The sequence below is a fragment of the Notamacropus eugenii genome, chromosome 1 (assembly GCF_028372415.1).
Source record: "Notamacropus eugenii isolate mMacEug1 chromosome 1, mMacEug1.pri_v2, whole genome shotgun sequence".
NCBI lineage: Eukaryota > Metazoa > Chordata > Mammalia > Diprotodontia > Macropodidae > Notamacropus > Notamacropus eugenii.
In genome coordinates, this window is record NC_092872.1 from 346,001,088 (window position 1) to 346,013,227 (window position 12,140).

At 38.7% G+C, this 12,140-nt stretch overlaps 1 protein-coding gene across 4 annotated transcripts in view; it reads right to left on the reverse strand.

The window, feature by feature from the left end:
• CEP170B (centrosomal protein 170B) overlaps window positions 1-12,140 on the reverse strand; it is a 121,271-nt gene that overhangs the window by 13,384 nt on the left and 95,747 nt on the right. For all 4 annotated transcript variants that reach the window (XM_072630050.1, XM_072630047.1, XM_072630049.1 and 1 more), the window contains exons 15-16: window positions 11,581-11,724; window positions 220-308 (exon numbers count right to left, since the gene is read on the reverse strand). In XM_072630050.1, the coding sequence (XP_072486151.1) occupies window positions 220-308; window positions 11,581-11,724 (233 nt within the window). The remainder of the gene's footprint in view (window positions 1-219; window positions 309-11,580; window positions 11,725-12,140) is intronic.

Genomic DNA, 12,140 nt, shown 5'->3' on the forward strand with positions numbered 1-12,140 from the left:
CCCTGAGGGTTTCCTGGCATAAGGAAAGGAGACTGAGCTTCCTGTTAGAAGGAAAGGCCAGGCGCCACATTCTGCTGGACAAGAGGCTCACTCACCAGGAACATTGCTCCCTCTCTGACCTCCAGATGTCCTCCTTCTTTATTCAGTCACCCACCCTCATCCAAATGAGACAAAGCAAGAACAGATCCTCCCCCAATAGGCATAGCACAGAAAACTCACTTCATTTTCTCTGCAAGGTTTTCTGTGTTCTCCCGGATTGTGTGTGATAGCTGGGAAACAGGATTCAGCATCAGATTATCAAAGATCACCTGCAAGGAAGTTAACAGGAGCATGGTTAATATGGAAAATGGGTGGGGAACTTCTGTCCCAGGGGGTTTATATCAGCCCTCAGGACAGACTGTGGCCTCCCTATTGTAATTCAAGAGACATTTGTTAAGTACTTATAAAGAAGGCTCCATGCCAGACACCATCAAGATGAAACTTGGCAAAGACTTGCCCTCACTTTGCCCACCCTGCCCAGCACCCAGCACAATGCCCTGTATTCAGAAGGCAATTAATAAATGCTTGCAAATGCTAACAACAACAAAATAATAACTAGCATTGATGTATATAACTTCAAGGTTTACAAAGCACTTTACGTGTATTATCTCATTTGATCCTCACAAAAATTCTTTGAGAAGGACTTTTTTATTTATTATCCTCATCTTACACATGGGGGAACTAAGATTAAGAGAAGTTAAATAATTTGTCCAAGGTCATAGAACTAGAACGTGACCAAGGCAGGATTCAAACTCAGGTCTTCCTGTCTCTGCAAACATCTGCAAAACCACCCTGTCCTTGGCCCCCACTCCCACTCCAAAGAAGGCTGCTGCCACACTGAGGCTCAGTCAACAAATATGTGTTAAAGAATTGCTATGTATACTTACTATGCATAATATGCATTCTTAATTTTAAAAGAAAGTACATTTTTGGCTTCTCTAAGGGGGACAAAAACTAAGTTCAAACACCCTAATTTTCTAGTTCCTCAATTGACTCATTTCCCATGACCTATTCTTCTACTTCACCACAGATAGGCATGGCCGTATCCTTGACCTTCCCACAAGTGTTCCACTTCCATGTTCATAAACTGTAAATTTTTTCACCTCATCCTAACCTGTGGTGATTCTATCATGGCCTCTGCCTTCCAATCACTTATCTTATTTTTTGACTTCAGTCTTTCCTCCACTCCCTGTATCCCTTAGTTCTTTCCCAGGCCATTGCCATTGTATGGACATTCCCCTCCTTCCGCACCTTGACCCCTTGGGGAACTAGTTCGACTATACACTATCTTCTCCTCTTAGTCCTATCTCTGATCTTGCCTGGCTAAGCCACACCTTTGGATTACTCCCTCCAACTGTTGCTTTTGCTTGTTTCCATACTGCTGAACAAAAATGGGGACAGAGAAGGGGGGATCACAAAATTGTTGACTGGGTCCACTAAAATTTTATGTTAATCTCAATTGGTTCCCTCACTGTAATAAAGCAATTCTTTTACACCTATCTAATCAATTTACTGCCTCGCTCACTATAGCAATTTTTTCAGTCCTTTTCATCCCTTCTCAAACTTATCATGGCTATCCTTCCCCCAGCAAAGAACCTTGCCTCATATTTCACTGAAAAAATTGAGACCATTCTCCAAGAGTTCCTTCTATCTCATATCACTTGGATGCTTTCTGCCCCCATCTTCACTTCTGTCTCAGATGAACAATTGGTCTGTCTCCTTGCCAAGTGATCCCATTCTATCCTGTCTTCTCCAAAAGACTGTCCCCCTCTCATCCCCACTCTTTCCCTGTGTACTGACTGTCTCCCTATAAACATACCAATCTCTCCTCCATCCTCAAAAACTCCTCACTTGACCTGTCTATCTGTATTGGCTATTGTCCTATATTTTTCTTCCTTTCCATTAATGAACTCTGACAGAGCTGTCTACAACTGATGCCTCCATCTTCTTTCTTCTCACTCCTTTATTAACTCTTTGCAGTATGATTTCTGACATCAACATTCAAATTAATCTCTCAAATCTCTCCAAAGTTATCAACGATATCTTAATTACCAACTCTAATGGCTTCTTCTCAATCCTCATCTTTCTTGACCTCTTTGCAGCATTGTTGATCACCTTCCTCTTGATAACTCTCTTTTCTCTAGATTTCTATGGCACTATCCCTTCCTCGTTCTGCTCCTACCAGTCTGACCTCTCCTCTTAGCCTCCTTTGCTGGATGGCCCCAGGCCTCTGTCCTCTGCCCTTTTATAGCATCTCACCTGGTTGATCTCATCAGCCCCCATGATTTAACTATTATCTCTGTGTTGATGATTCTCAGACCTATTTATCTCACCCTAATCTCCCTCCTCAACTCCAGTCTCCCATCTCCACATATCTACTGGACATTCAACTAGATGTCCTGTAGACATCTTTTTTAAAATGTTATTTTCAGTTCCAAATTCTCTCCCTCCTTCTACTCCCTCCCCAGCCCACTGAGAAGGAAAGAAATACAATACCTATTAAACATATGAAGTCATGCATAATGTTATTCCCCCATTAGCCATGCTCTGTACCCCCTCAAGCAAAAAAAATAAAGGAAAAAATATGTTTCAATCTGTATTCTGGGTCCATCTGTTCTCTATCTGGAGGTGAATGACATTTTATATCCTGAGTCATTTGGAGTTGTGGTGGGTCACTATATTGATTCTGAGTTACTAAGTCTTTCACAGTTGATTATCTTTACAATGTTACAATAGGTATTTTAAACTCAGCATGTCCACAGTGGAACTTAATATCTTTCTCCCCAAACTGTCTCCTCTTTCTAATGCCCGTATTATTATTCAAAGCACCACCACCCTCCCAGTCATCCAGGCTTGCAACTTAGGTATCATCCTTGACTCCTCATGCTCTCTCATCCCCGCCATATCTAATGAATTGCCAAATCCTGCTGGTTCTACTTTTCCAAAATCTCTCACATATGCCCCTTTCTTTCCTCTGAAACTGCTGCTACTTGAGTACTTCAACTTATCACCTCCCATCTGGACTATTGCAATACTTTGGTTGGTCTCTCTACTTCAAGTCCACCCTCAACTCAGCTATCAAAATGACCTTCCTTCAGCTCAAATCTGATCCTTTCCCCCCATTCAATTAACTGCAGCGGTTCCCTATCACTTTCAAAATCAAATATAAAATCCTCTGTTTGGCTTTTAAAGTCCTTCCCTTTTAAATTCCCTTCCATGCCCATACTCTATGATCCAATGACACTGGCTGCCTTGTTGTTCTTTGTGCAAGACACTGTCTCTCCTAATGCTGTGTTTTCACTAGCTGTTCTCCCTGAGTCTGGAATGCTCTCTCTCCTCATCTCCACCTCTTGCCTTCTTTTAAATCTTAATTAAAATTCCACATTCTGCAAGAAGCCTTTCTTATAATCTTAAGACCAGCTTTCCCTCTGAGATCATCTCTGGTTTTTCCTGTCTATATCTTGTTTGGACATAGTTGTTGTCTCCCCAATTAGACTGTGAGCTCCTTGAGACAACAACTATGTTGCTATGCTCCTTGAGAGCAGAGACAATTTTTTTCCTTTCTTTGTATCCACAATGCAAGTTGGTACAGTGCCTGGCATACAGTGTGGGTTTAATAAATGTTTGTTGTTTTTTTATAACTAGAGGCAGCTAGGTCATTTGATGCTTAGAACACTGGGCCTGAATACAAGAAGAAATGGGCTCAAATCCTGCCTCACACACTTATTAGCCGTATGACCCTAGGCAAATCACCTAACCTCTGTCTGTCTTAGTTTCCTCAATTATAAAATGAAGCTAATAATAGCACCTACTTCCTAGGATTGTTGTGAGAAACAATTGAGGTAAATATATGTACAGTGCTTAGCACAGTATCTGGCATATATATCTGGTGCTTAATAGTTCCTTCCTTGTCCCCAATTTGGTCTTTCTGTGGGATAAGTAATGGTGGCCAGAACTATGGATGTGGAATATTGCACATGCTATAAGACATGTTGGTTGGTTTTGCTGAACTGTATTTTCTGTGTTACAAGACAAGATTCCACTGGAATTTGAGGATACACTGCAAAATAACGGATGTAAAAATAAAAGACATCAAAGCAACCTCAAAAAAAAAAAAATACAGAGCCACAGAATTAGTACTAGACAGCATTCTCCTGTCTCATTCAGCCATGTTTAAGCCACTCTGGGACTTAAATTATATTGATAGAACCCAGAAGTGATTCTGGAGAATTGTTCTAGAACTGGGAAGGACCTTAGCAGACAGGACGTCAGAGCTGGAAGGGGCCACAGACTATGGAACATCAAGGTTGGGAAAGTACTTTAGAGATCACCTAGTCAAACTGCCCCATTTTGTACACAGAGAAACTGAGACGCCCTGAGAAAGTGAGTACAAAGAGACAATTCTGCCAAAGCACGCCCTCTAAAGTAAGCTGAGATGTGTTAGGAACAATCTGTAGACTTGGTGAAGTTACCTAGTCGTTCGGGGCAAATACAGGCAATCTGGATTATCTAAACCAAGGATGGAGAACCTAGGGCTCAAGGCCACATATGGCCCTCTAGGTCCTCAAATGTGGCCCTTTGACTGAATCCAAACTTCACAGAACAAATCTCCTTAATAAAAGGATTTGTTTTATAAAACTTGGACTCAATCAAAAGGCCCCGCACCCAAGGACCTAGAAGGCCAGATGTGGCCTCGAGGCCACAGGTTCCCCACCCCTGAAACTGATACCTACCCTGGGAGGTGGAGGTTTTTCCCCCAAGTCTAAAGCTTCTGATATAGTAAAAAAAAAAAAAAAAAAAGTCACCAGTTCTGAAGCCAGAGGACCTGGGTTCAAATTCCCCCTTTGAGATTTCACTGTCAGTATGACTTGTAAAGTCCTCTCCCAACCCTGATGTTACATAATCTGAGGCTTTTTCCAGCTCTGACCTCCTGTGTCACTCAAACTCCCTGGGTCTCAGTTTCCTCCTCTGTAAAATAATGGAATTGAGCTAGATGATCTCAGAAGTCCCTTCCAGTTATAGGTCTCTGATGCTATGATCCCTCCTTTGGGAAGCCTGTGCTGACTATTTCATTCTATAATGATATCTCTTTTCTCTGATCCCCGTCATACTTAGAAACACAAAGTCTAGCTCTGGATTCCATAATGTCCTGTTCTCTTTGTAGCTCCAGTCTTCCCACAAAGGAAGTGGAGTCATGGGCTGCTTCTTCTCTGTCTCCTTACTTGGTGGGTTCCTCATGGGCACAAACCGGATCTGTTCCTTTCTCTCCACCCACCTACCCAGGACTGTGAGCTCCCTGAAGGCTTGGATCTGTCCAATTACTTCTGTCTCTGCTACAAAAGTGGCTGCCCTCAAGCAAAGGCATTCTGGTGTCAATTAAGTAAGGCCCAAGGCCCTGATGAGACCAGCCCTCAGGGTCAGAATCCTGACCCAAAACTTTTTAAATTAAGAGGATACTTGGCACATAGTAGATACCTAATAGAAGCATGCTGAATTGAATGGGTAAATATGCCTCTTCTTAATCCTTGAGCTTTGGCTATATTATATGGTTGGAGTGGGGGAGGGGGAGAACCTGAGTGGGGAGAATAGGGTAGGTATGAGTAGGGAAAGAAGGCAGTGCAAGGGTAAAGGTAAAATAGGTTTGAAGGCAGAGGGGGAAGTTAGAACATGCCTGTTGGACTTTGGGGGTGGGGTGGAGCCAAGAGAGCAAAGGAGAAAAAAATATTCAGCCAAGCTTTCCCAACATTATCCTCTAAACAACTTTAAAATAACATCTCAGATTGAATTCTGAAGTGTGTGACATTTTTCCAGTCCAAGACAGCTTAAGATGTCAGAAAGAGAGATCTGTGACATGGGATGTGGAGGCTGGCCCATAGCACGTGGATGAAACACTAATGGTGGGATTAGGTGGTGGCAACAGAAGCACTTTCTGGGAACTCTCAAGCCAGAGAGGGTAAGGGGACTTGGAAACTGGTTAGAAAAAGATAATAGGGGGAACCCCTGTGCTAGCACCAGATGCAGAGTCAGATGCTGTTTGGCAAATTCACTGCCTATACCCACTTCTGGGTCATAATTCAAGGGCAAAGAGGAGCATTTTTGGTCATGAGGGATCAGGGACTCTGAGGAACAGTATTACTTTGTGACTCCAAGGGAACAGGGACCCTAAGGAGCAGTATTGATTGCAATTCCAACGCGTTAGGGACCCTTCCCAGGTAAGGATAAGAGTGAAGACCAGGAGAGCAGTGACCACAACTCTTCCCAGATCACACCACCTTAGAAGAACCAAAAACTTTCAAACCCCAAGAAGTAGCTCTGAAAAGAAGAGTCTAAAAAAAAAAAATCTAAAGCTTGAGACAGTGCCCCTTTCCCCATGCCAGAAACAGGGCTCAACTTTTACATAAAGTTCAAAATCAAGAAATAGAATGGGAAAATAAGCAAACAACAACAACATAAAGAACCTGACCACAAAAAGCTAATATGGTGACAGGAAAGATGAAGACAAAAACTCAAAAGAAGACAATGAAGTTAAAATAGCCACAAGCAAAGCCACAAAAAAAAAGTGAGTTGGACACAAGTCCAATAAGAATTCTTAGAAAAGTTAAAATTGGTTTTTGAAGTCAAGTTAAGAGTAGTAGAGGAAAAACTGGATAATAAATGTAAGCAAAAGAAGAAAATTATGAAAATATAATTAACTTGGTAAAAGATTCATGTGTGCACACCCATGTGTACATCTATACACACACACACACACACACACACACACACACACACACACACAGAAAACAGCACCTTAAAAAAAAAGAATTGGCCTACTGGTAGAGGAAGCACAGAAATTCACTGATGAAAATAACTCCTTGAAAAGTAGAGTTGGAATGGAAAAAGAAGTGCAAATGCTCACTGAAAGAAAAGAATTCCTTGAAAATTAGAACTGGGTAAATGGAAGCTAATGATTCCATGAGTCATCAAGAAACAAGAAAAGGAAGTCCAAAAAATGAAAAAAAAAAAAAACAGAAAAAAATGTGAATAATCTCATTGGAAAAACAACTGACCTGGAAAATAGAGAAGAGATAATTCAAGAATTATTCAATTACCTGAAAACCATGATCAAAGAAAGACCCCAGACATTATATTTCAAGAAATTACCCAGGAAAATTACCCCAATGTCCTAGAAGCAGAGGGTAGAATAGAAATGGAAAGAATTCACTAATCACCACTTGAAAGAGATCCCATAATGAAAGCTCCCAGGAATATTACAGTCAAATTCCAGATCTCCCAGGTCAAAGGGAAAATGCTTCAAGCAGCCAGAGAGAAAATGTTCAAATATAGGGGAGTCAGAGTCAGGTTCATATGAGATTTAGCAGCTAACACATTAAAGGAGCGCAGGGCTTAGAATATGATTTTCTGGTGGGCAGTAGCTCTGGGATTACAATCAAGAATAACCTACCCAGCAAAATGAAGTATAGTCCTTTGGGTAGAGAAGGAATGGATATTTGATGAAATAAAGGACTTTTAAGTATTCCATATGAAAAGGCCAGAGCTGAATAGAAAATTCAACTTTCCAATATAAGACTCCAGAGAAGCACAAAGAGGAAAACATAAACATTAAAAGGGGAAGCCATACGAGACACAATAAAGTTAAACTGTTTACCTTTATATATGGGAAGATGATACATGTAACATCTAAAAACTTTATCATTATTAGGGCAGTTGGAAGGATTCTACATAGAAAGAGGTGGTAGGCATGAGTTGATTAAATTGGGATGATGTAAAAAAAAATGGATAGGCAAGAAAGAGTTATACCCCGGGAGAAGAGGGAAGGGAGAGGAAAAATGAGGAAAATTATCTCACATGAAAGAGGCATGTAAAGAAGAGCTTTTACAGTAAAGGGGAAACTGGTAGGGAGTGGGGTGGGAAGGCAACACTTGAACCTTCTCTTTAAATTGGTTCAAAGAGGATACACATATGCACAAACATACCCATACATACATATTCAACTGGTAATAGAAACCTATCTTACCCAATAGGGAATTAGAAGGGGAAGAGAATAAGAGAAAGGGGAAAGGGGTAATAAAAGAAGTGGGGTGGATAAAAGAAGGTGGCGGTCAAAAGCAAAATAGACTTTAGAGGAGGGATAGGATAAAAAAGAGAGAGAGAAGGATAAAGAAAAGAAAATAAGATGCAGGAAAATGCACAGTTAGTAATCATAACTGTGAGTGTAAATGGAATGAACTCATCCACAAAATGGAAGCAGAATGGATGAGAAATATGTTGTTTATAAGAAACACATGTGAAACTGAGGCACACACAAAGTGTTAAAATAGGGGGCTAGAGCAGAATCTATTATGCTTCGGCTGAAGTAAAAAAAAAAAGAGACATGATTTCAGACAAAAAAATCATGACTCAGACTAAGCAAAAGCAAAAATAGGTCTAATTAAAAGAGATAAGCCAGGAAACTACATCGTGTTAAAAGGTACAATAGTACAAGGTAGACAATGAAGTAATATCACTACTAAACACATATGCAGCAAATGGCATAGCATCCAAATTCTTAAAGGACAAGTTAAATGAATTATAGGAGGAAATAGTAAATAGTAATAGAAATAAGAAATAGGAAATAGTAAAACTATAGTAGTGGGGTCCTCAACTTTCCCCTCTCAGATATAGATAAATCTAACCATAAAATAAATAAGAAAGAAGTTAAGGAGATGTATAGAATCTTATAGAAATTAGGTATAATAGATCTCTGGAGGAAAGTGAATGGGAATAAAAAGGAGTACACTTTTTTCTCAGCTGTACATGGCACCTACACATAAACTGACCATGTATTAGGGCATAAAAACCTCACAACCAAATACAGACAAGCAGAAGTATTAACTGTACCCTTTTCATACCATAATTCAATAAAAATTACATCCAACAGAGATCTGTGGAAAATTAAAAATTAACTGTAAACTAAAATAAGCTAATCCTAAAGAATAAGTGGGTCAAAGAACAAATAAAAGTAACAAATAATTTCGTTGCAGAGAATGACTACAGTGAGATAATATTCCAAAATTTGTGGGATGCAGCCAAAGCAGTACTTAGAGGAAAATTCATATCTCCAAAAAATCAACAAAACAAAAAAGAAAAAGAGTAGATCAACAAATTGGGCATGCAACTAAAAAAAACTAGAAAAAGAAAAATTAAGAATTCCTAATTAAACACCCAAATTGAAATCCTGAAAAATCAAAGGAGAGAATAATAAAAGTGAAAGTAAAAAATATTGAGCTAATAAATAAAAGTAGGGGCTGGTTTATGGGGGAAAAAATAGACAAACCATTGGTTAATCCGATTAAAAATACAAATGAAGAGGAAAACCAAATTACCAATATCAAAAATGAAAAGGGTGATTGTACCACCAATGAAGATGAAATCCATCATCAAAATAAATCAATTGTTATTTTGCCCAATTATATACATACTAAAAACTGACAATCTATGTAAAATGGATGAATATTATACAAATGTAAGCTGCCCATATTAGCAGAAGAAGAAACAGAATCCTTAAATGACCTTACCTTAGAAAAACAAATTAAACAAGCCATAAATGAGCTCCCTCAGAAAAAGTTCCCAGAACCTGAAGGATTTACAAGTAAATTGTACCAAAAATTTAAGGAAGAATTAATATCAATATAATAAAAATGATAATTCTATGTAAGTTAATTTACTTATTCAGTGCCATACCAATCAAACTATCAAAGAATTATTTTATAGAGCTAGAAAAAATAATGACAAAATTCATCTGGAAGAACAAAATGTCAAGAATACCAAGAGAATTCAGGACAAAAATGTGAAAGAAGGTGTCTAATAGCACCAGATTTCAAACTCCATTAAAAAAGTGGTAATCATCCAGACAATCTGATACTAGCTAAGAAACAGAGTGGGCATAGATTGGATATACAATACACAGTAGGCAACGACTACAGTAATCTGGTATTCAATAAACTCAAAGATCCAAGCTTTTGGGGTAAGAACTCACAATTTGACAAAAATTGTTGGGAAAACTGGAAAGTAGTATGGCAGAAACTAGGCAGAGACCAACATCTCATGCCATAGACCAAGACAAGGTCAAAATGGATAAATAATTTAGACATAAAGAGTCATACCACAAGTAAACTAGGGGAGCATGGAAAAATGTACCTGTCAGAACTATGGATAAGGGGAAAATTTATTATAAAACAAGATAGAGAAGATCATGAGAAGTAAAATGTATAATTTTGATTACATAAAATTAAAAAGCTTTTGCAAAAAACAACACTAGTGCAGTCAAAATTAAGAGAAAAACTGTGAAAAGAAATTTATAGCAAATTTCTCTGACAAAGAATTCATTTCTCAAACATAAATGGAACTGATCTAACTTTATAACAATAACAGCCATTTCCCAGTTGATAAACAGTCAAAGGATAGCAGTTTTCAGAAGAAATTAAAGTTATCAACAGTCACAAGAAAAAATTGTCTAAGTCACTATTAATTGGAGAAATGCAAATTAAAAGAACTCTTGAGATACCACCTGACACCTATCAGACTGGGTAATATGACAGAAAAGAAAAATGACAAATGCTAGAGGAGATGTAGAAAAAGTGGGATGTTAACATATTGTTGGTGGAGTTGTGAAGTAGTCCATCCATTCCGGAGAACAATTTGAAACTATCCCCAAAGGGTTATAAAACTGTGCATACCCTTTGAATCAGCAACACCACTACTAGGTCTGTATCCCAAAGAGATCAAATAAAAAGAAAAAGGACCTATTTATTTGTACAAAAATATTCATAGCAGCTCTTTTTTGTGGTGGCAAAGAATTAAATATCAAAGGGATGCTCATCAATCGGGGAATAGCTGAATAAGTTATGATATATAATTGTGATGGAATACTATTTTGATATAAGAGATGACAAGCAGGACAGTTTCAAAAAAGTTGGGGAGATTTATATGAACTCATACAAAATGAAGTAAGCTCAACCAGGAGAACACTGTGTACAGTAACAGCAATATTGTAAGAATGAACTACTGTGAAAGGCTTAGCTGATCTAATCAAGCCAATGATCTAAAACAATTCCAAAGGACCCATTAAAAAAAAAACAAAAAACTACCCACTTCCAGAGAGAGAACTGATAACCTCTAATGCAGACTGAAGCAAACCTTTTTTTTTACTTTCTCTGTTTGTTTGGGGTTTCTTTGACTGTTTTCTTTTGCAACAAGGCTAATATGGAAATATGTTTTGCATGAGATCACATGTACAATCAATATAAAATTGCTTGTCTTCTCAAGGAGGGGTGAGAGGGAAAGAGAGAAACTGGAATTCAAAATGTTAAAAAATGAATGTTATTCCTAATGTCTTATTTCTGTCGATCATGGATGTTATGAGGTTTCAAAGAAGTACTAAATTAACAATAAAACATATAACGTCAGCATTTTTTTAAAAAGTGCATGTTAAAAAATTTTTTTACATGTAATTAGGAAATATTTAATTAAATAAAAAAATTTTAAAAGAAAGAAACATGCCTCTTCTCGATTCCTGGGCCGTGTCCTCCAAGCATAATTGTCATCCCGATTGTCATTCATGTTCTGGTCGAAGTCCTTCAAACCCATGGCACCAGGTGGCACCTTCTGGAAGTTGAGGCTGGCTTCTGGGATATGCTGTACCAACTGCAATGAGAAAGGGCATAGAGTGAGAGAGAGAAGTTCTCTGGGAGTTAAGGGTAACGACTGGAGGCCACAGACCTGAAAGCCAGCACCCTGTCCTGACAACACTGAGTTTCCCAGCCTACATGCACACATACACACACTCCCACAGCTCTTTCCAAATCCACAAGCATTTCCAATCTGTCTCTGACATTTGTAGAACTCTTCACCCTTTCCAAAATAACTTTCCAGACATTGCCTCACTCATCCTCACTCATGAGGCAGGTGGAGCTCCTATTACTATCCTATTTGGGAGATGAGTAAAGAAATACAGAGAGGTTAAATGACATGAATAATGGTGGAAAGATAACTGGAATGGGGCAAAGACCTGGGTTCAAATCCCCATCCTGTTACCTATTATTTGTGTGACACTGGGAAAA